The sequence below is a fragment of the Anser brachyrhynchus genome (genome assembly GCF_964034855.1).
Source record: "Anser brachyrhynchus genome assembly, chromosome: 7".
Classification (NCBI taxonomy): Eukaryota; Metazoa; Chordata; class Aves; order Anseriformes; family Anatidae; genus Anser; species Anser brachyrhynchus.
Window position 1 is genome coordinate 38051319 of NC_137701.1, and position 7487 is coordinate 38058805.

The 7487-nt window shown below is 38.1% G+C and overlaps 1 protein-coding gene across 6 annotated transcripts in view; it reads right to left on the reverse strand.

Moving 5' to 3' along the window:
• The window catches only part of ZEB2 (zinc finger E-box binding homeobox 2), a 112265-nt gene that overhangs the window by 24304 nt on the left and 80474 nt on the right, over positions 1 to 7487 (reverse strand). For all 6 annotated transcript variants that reach the window (XM_080600257.1, XM_080600256.1, XM_080600258.1 and 3 more), the window contains 2 exons: positions 7157 to 7414; positions 1542 to 1613 (listed from right to left, as the gene is read on the reverse strand). In XM_080600257.1, the coding sequence (XP_080456383.1) occupies positions 1542 to 1613; positions 7157 to 7414 (330 nt within the window). The remainder of the gene's footprint in view (positions 1 to 1541; positions 1614 to 7156; positions 7415 to 7487) is intronic.

The window sequence follows — 7487 nt, forward strand, 5'->3', positions numbered from 1 at the left end:
GGCTAAGAGGACACAAAGTTTTCCCCCTTGAGCAGACCACATCGCAAGTATGAAAGAGTCAAGGCCTGTTATGGTAAGGAAAATATGTGCAAAGGAAGTCACACGGCCTGATAGGGGACCTCAGAGGCTCTGGTAATGGTAATTCAGATAACCATCAAGTCTTATTTCTGAACCAGACATCTCTTAAAGTCCTTTTTCTCCAAGTGCTAAGAACAATTTGTCACTTTATTAACATCCCTTGGAAAAAAATACCTATTAAAATACGTGTGTATCCAATTCTGTTTGGCAACATCGTTAAGTATGTATGCATTGATAAGCTGTGCCTCGGTGCCACTCTCCTTTCATGCATAATAAGTCTAATGGATGAAAAAACAGCGACATGGTTTTACTTTCCTATTATTTTCCCCCTCAAGAATTATAAAGTAAATTTCTCGTGTTACTTAATAAGAACATTGGGGTTTTATGTGGGTGTTAGCAACATTAGGAAAGTGTGAGTAATAAAATCCTTGCAATACTTAGGTACCACATTTTACAGTAATATTTCTAGAGGACATTACCTATGAACTGAACCTCATAATGGAATGAATAGAAATGTACTTATACTAGAAAACACTCTACTTTTAACCTTGTAGACCAGGCCTATCAGCAACATCTTAAACTGCAACTCAGACAAAATGCAAAAAGAAACGTTGGGTGATGTATGGAATTCAGCTGTGCTGAGGATAGAGGAGGGCCTTGTGGCCTTAGGAAAAAACATGGTAAACCCCTGAAATCATTTGGATTAAAAAAATAGTAACAGAAACCTTTTGCTGTTTTGCTCAGCTACAGAAAAAAAAGAGATGGCTCAGAGATGATGCCTGCTAAATATCTCTGTCCCCTTTCTTGTTCCACAAAATGTATTGGTTTCTAAGAAGAGGGGAAAGAAAGAGATGTGGAAAGTGGAAAAAAAAAAAAAAAGAAAGAAAAAAAGAAAAACAGATTAGCCAGAAACATAATAATCTCATAAATATGCATTTAAATAGTGTGTGTCTGTGTATCTATGTAAGGGGTTTATGCGTGTCTTTCTGAAAAGATGTTTCCGTCTCTGAAGTAGCTTACTCTGTGCACCATGCGAATCTGGGGTTGCCAGGAAGAGTGCACCCCATCCTCATTATCAAGCTCTTTGTACAGTCTCTCTCATTAAAAGACTCCTGCATCCTGGTCCAGCTACTTTAAACTATACTGTATTTGCCCTCGCTGGGAAAACATCTCCTCATGCTGCTGCAAACTATTAGCTTACAAGGATGCAGTTAAAATGTGTTATGGGCTGAAACGTTGCAGGGCATGGGAGGGGTAGCAAGGGCTCTCACCGAGCCAGTGTTTCACTCTACTGTTGAGATCAAATTGCAAAAAAATAAATTAAAAGTAAGAGAATTATGTAAACGTTTCCCGGTTGTTAAACTGCAAACAAGAATAATTGTTTTGTCACTTCTTCTCTTCATGCACAGCTAATTCTAAATGATACAGAACAAAAGTGACGTTCAGAGAACCCAACACCTTACCTGTACCATTGTTTCCAGTGGTCTGAATTGCGGCTTCAGGCCCCATAGTGTCATAATCTTCCTTCATTTCTTCTGTGAAATAAGCATGCACACTTTTAGCATTTGCACATGATGGAACTGCTCACAAAGCTAGCAAGCACATTGCAGGAACGGGGAAGATTTGTCTGAAGGAAGCAGAGAAAAGGGCTGTTGTGGCCCTCTATACAATGGCTTTGTTCTGGCAACTGAATGAATTCAGCAGTGCTGGACGGACAAGAACTTATTTACTTTAAACATTACAGCAAGTGGTGGAAAACAGAACTATTTGTTCGGAGTAAATGAAGGGCTTTTCCCAATATCAAATCGAATAAGCACCCCGGTGATAAAAAAGGGATTTTTTTTTTTTTCATATTTAAAAGAAATAATCAGTTAACAGACACTGAAAGATCTGTACCTGGAAGAAACAGCAAATACAAAAGGAAGACAGAAGATCTTATATCTCTCTTTCTATCTATCGCCACACAGATCTTTTGAGTTGTCATCGTCATTTTAACCTCATTCGACGTGAAGCATTTATTAATATCAAATGGCACAGAAATGTAACAAATTTTCAACTGTGGGCAGCTCCTGTCTGCCCATACAATTTGTTTGCATCTTCTGTGCACTCTCTGTGCACTGACAAAGTCTGCCTTTATGGCCATAAATTGGGTTAATTCACATGCAAATGAGCACGATATGTGTAGAATTATTTGCTACATATTTATCATGGATCAGTTTAGTTTCTGTGAAACTGAGGGGTTCAGAGTATGTTTAAAATAGCAGTTGTAAGAGGCTGGATGCAGCTCCGTCACTGCTTATTTTCATAGATGTTTCAGCCTGCCTTGAAGTGCCTGTCAAACTTGGTTTCTTGCTGCTAATTTGTTAGTTCATGTGCAACAGGTATTCACACATACAGCTCGGTCAAGATTTAACCTTCCAAAGGATTTTCACAGGCAGAAATAAATATACAGAACTTTCCTTTCTCGCCTTTTCAACTTCTCCCAAATGCCATCCTTTCGTTATTTGAAGACATGCACAAATTTTTTTTTTTTTTTGAAGTGAAAGCATTGAGTATTTGAGATTTAAGTGAAGAATCTGCTGGTGTCTTCCATTTAGCTGTGCTTGTAAGAAATAAAATGCCAAAAGGCCCCCAGAAATGGTTCAACAATGACAAAAAAAAAAAAAAAAAAAGAGAGAATTTCCCAGAAATGAACACAAATCGATGATGATTCAGGAAGATGGATGCTGGTTAGCCAATCAAGTGATAGACCAGCAAGAAGATCAAAGCATGCTATTAAAATCTTATTGATACGCAAAGCACTAAAATTCTTATTACTCATTTTTGTGATAAAGATTTTGATGAGGACAGAAACTGGCCCAGTATTAATCCATTTCCATGACAATGATTTGACTAAAGATAGGCGAATAATATAAACAGAGCACATTCTCAGTTCATTCCTAAATTTGTAATCTTGTAGTATTCTTCAGATGTCACATTCTACAAGTAATTAGTTGGTAGAATAACAGGTTCTAATTGTATCATTCTAATCAAAACTAAAGCACAGAATGACTTAATTCAGAGCTTTACAACTGGCGTACAATACTGTGGTATAAATATACATGTTTATGGCTTTGAAGCTTAAAAAAAAAAAAATTTAATGAAAGCTCTTAAGTTAAAATATGCAGGTACAAACAGATGCTAAATTTGTACAAAAGCATAGAATATGCAGACCAGATGAAAAATATTTGTTTAAACTGTACAGCAGACAAGCCAGCCTTGATTCTTTTCCCAGATCTGGCATTCTGCCTCTCTACGGATCATTTTCACAGGGATATCTTGCGTCCAAAACATTTAGGAGTTCAATATGTATTAATAAAATGTTGTCAATTATGATAATTGATCTGCTGGGCTCGTCTTGCATCTGATATTTTTATTGCAGCCTACCAGAAATTTTAATCAAGGTACAGTATTTCTGAGAAGTTCGGTGTTAGATATAAATATAGTTATTGTGATTTTCTTCCTTGATCATCTCATGTGATTTCTGGTAGTAAGGAGTCACAAGTATCAGAAGTTTTCCATCTGAGGGCACGTCAACCCAGTCAGCAAGGGGAAAACAGTTAACAGCCTTTTTTTTTTTTTTTTTTTTTTTTTTTTTGCATAATAGTGGTAATGTTCAAGATTTCTGCTGCACTTCCTTCCTCATTGTCATTCTCTTCTCTGGTAAAGAGAAGTTACAGTGTCTAGTTGCTTCCCAAAAATTATTAAATGTTCACCAAGGCTCTGTGCTGCTTCTCACTTTGTGCAGGTCACAGGAGTACACTCTGTAATTTTTCATGTGCATTTTTATTCTCATTTAGCTGACGGTTGCACAATCTCGCCTTTAGCATTGCGACACTCGGTTAACATGACTTTTCTTTACCTAAACCTGCCCTCTTCCTAAAATCTGTGACCCCGCGTTACACTTTCTGTATCTTAAAAATATTCAAAGCATTTTCTTCCTCTCACTCTCAGCATTCAGTTGGTAAATTACAAAGTACAAATCTCCGGACCTGCTTGTGAGCTTGTTGTAAGTGGAGAGCAAAACCAACGTGCACGCAGGCAGGACAGTCCCTGCGCGTGCAGATGCAGCAGAGGATCTCCAAACATGCACTTAGCATTTATTTAATTTGAATGGATCGTAAGTGGGGGCTTTGCTGGTTTATTTTTTGGAGAGCACCTAACTATTCAGAGCACATCTGACCAAATGTAATATGTCTGTCTAAAACCACATACTGTATTTATTTTGAAAACACTTGTAAAAGTTTGCATTTTCCAGCCACCCTTGGGATAAAGGTTTGTAAAAATAAAGAGCACTTTCTTCCTTCGGATGAAGAATCCTTGAATAAGCAGAAAGAGGCCAAGATGCAGGTGATTTATTTAAGTCTGTGTCAATGATAATGATGTCATGGTTTCCAGCACACTGTGTCCACCCCATTGTGGGACGAAAGAATGTCAAGGACAATTCCAAACACAAAACTTTGATTGTGCTGAAACCGGAAAGGCACAGTAAGAACTCCACTGCGCTCTTCAGTTCAAAACCTGCATCCTGCAGACAAACTACAGAAAGCATGGGAGAAAGAGCAAAGGAGAGGGGGCTTATCTCAGAGTAAAGCTATGTGCTGAGGTACTCGGGTAGACAGTCAGGCACCAGGGATAAAACACCACTGAATAAAACAGCACCAGAATTAGAATTATTGTCTATATTGTGTGTTTTGAACAATAAATAAGAAAAATATTTTATCAGAAGAAAAATGTGTTATCTAAGAGTCAGGATAAACAATGAGTAGCTTTTTAAGACCAATCTCTTTTCATTAGACATCAAGGCACCACATCAGAGCACTTTTAGAACAATAAAAAAAAAACACACAATAAATCACGACCAATCATTAGAACTAGACAGGTAATAGCAGAGCAACTTTCTGGGACTCTCTAACTAGAATGGCTAAATAGGATTAGGGATTTACATTTTATTTAATTACTGTAAGAGTAGAACGCTGTTTTATTTACCATAAAGGTAAGGGCAGAAGAACAGCCTGTTCATTTGTGCCGCAGGCCTCATTAACTACAGGTGATCAAAAGACTCAGCAAAGCAATCTCATGGATTATTATATTTAAAACACTGAGAATTATGTTCCATGCCCAGTGCAGTATCCTACTGCCAGTACAAAATGTAAAGCCCGAACTCCAGTGGTTTTGATCATTTTTAACTATTGATCCTAATTTTAAAATGCAAACTTTTTAGAAGTTTGGAGTCGTACATTTGTTATATCATTATTAATTATTCCTTTAAGGGTGGAAATTCTAGTAATTGGTCCTTACCCTTGATTTCTAGATATTAAAATTTAAAGCATCAGAACATTCATTCTTATAGCCCTGCATATCTAGTTCATTAACAAATATGAATAGCTAACACCAGCTCATTTAAATAGTATGTCTTACATGAGTTCTCGCTACACTCTGTTTCTGTCACACTGCTCCCAAGAATCATTGGCTCTTATTATACATGTAAATGGCTATCATAAAAATAAAAATTTCATTTAAGATTGTTAATGACTTCTGCAGCAGTCAGACTTCCTTTAATGATCATCCTCTGCCCCTAATTAAACGTATTTATCTTTCAAGCATCTTTGGCTGAGTTCTCCCTCATAGTTGAAAATCTAAAACCTTAAGTCTTAATGGATATAGCAATAAATGTTTATGTATGGAATCACAAGGATTATAGAAACCCTAACCAAAAAAAAAAATATATATATATACACACACACACACATATATGAAGCTCTGAGAGCACAAACTTATGTTTTGCAGGAAAACTGGGGGAAAAAAAAGGGGGCTTTGTTATAGTCAGGGTAACATACTGCATCTTCTTTCACAGCAATGTCTTTTCTAGCAATGGTGGCATTGTGTTTTTTATACATGAATATATATAAAACACTATTATCTGAAATGGTAATGTTGAGTAAAGATAAAATCACTTCCTGCTTCTTTTCCTTTATTTTGCTCATCTCTTTTCAAGCCAGCGTTATTTGCTTTGATGCTTAGAGACTAAGGTGCAGTTTTAAGAATGATGCTACCAGTACTTTGAAATAGGCGAGGGAGAAAAATGCATCCCTGCAAAATTCTGCGGACAACCCGCTACAGTTCGGACCAGCTCTTTGAGCTGAAGTAAATCAACGCCGGTCCAATGGCTGCAGCTGTACTACTCCTATTTCCATACACTGAATATTTGACCCATTATCTTTCTAAACTAGTGGGCAGATAAACTTTGTGGAAAGAATGCAAATTCTCTTTCTTGGTAGCATTTTCACACTTTAGTGCTCCTCTGTCGTATGTAGATTTTTAGATCAGGGATTTCCATTTACACAATGTTGAACACAAAGTTTCAGTTCTAACATAATTTCCCTTGTTTTTATTATAGTTGGCCTGCACTCATCCTTCCTTCCCTGGAGAATCCCACTAAACAGTGGGAATCATTATCAAGTACTTAACTGTTAAATAATAAGAAAGCTACCTGACCAGGTAGAAGTGTGAAATCACATTCACACTTAACAAAAGGAAATGATTAGACAGTTGAATTACAATAAGAGGTGTCAGACAGACACTGAAACTGAACTGAACTGATAAATAGCTCTTGAGGATGGAACAGTACCGGGCTGCTATAGCAAGCCTGTTATGTATCTCATATACATACAGAATATATTCGGTTTCCTCGTTATGTGGCATTAAAAATACATTGTTTTAATCATACTTGACCCTGCTCGCATTTGAAGGGCGACATCAAAGTTAAACGTTATACATTTGGGCAGAGCTATTAAGCGGCTCGTCCCAGGCAGGGATGGGATCCCTGGGACAGACCAGGTCTGCAGGGAAAAAGCAGCGGGGTCGTGGTGGCATCCCAAGCGATGTGCCACCACCACCTGTATCGCAATCTGCGAGAGGCAAGCCCGACCAGGGAAGGAAGTATATTTTACTCATCCGTTTTCTTCACCACAAGCCTATTTTAGTGAAAACAGGAAGGACAGGTGAAGTATTGCAGGAATTGAAACTCCCGCCCTACCTGGACCATCTACAGAGGCTTGCAGGATCTCGTTGTTGTGCCAGGTGTGATCTACTCCACTTTCCCTCATTTCATCTTCCTCTTCCTCTCTGGGCAACGCTGCTTGGCTCACATGTGGGGAAGACTCATGGTTGGGCACGCTGGCTGGGCTGGTTTCCTGGTCCAGCGTGTTGATAGCACTCTCGTCTTCAGCAATGTGTAGCTTGTCCTCCTCGTCTGTTTCTGAACCCGTTTCCACTACATTTTCATAGTTCACTACTGTGGAAAAAAAGCAGAGAACACAAACCATTAAGAGAAATCCCCTTTGCTAACCAGGTCCTTGCATGCAAAC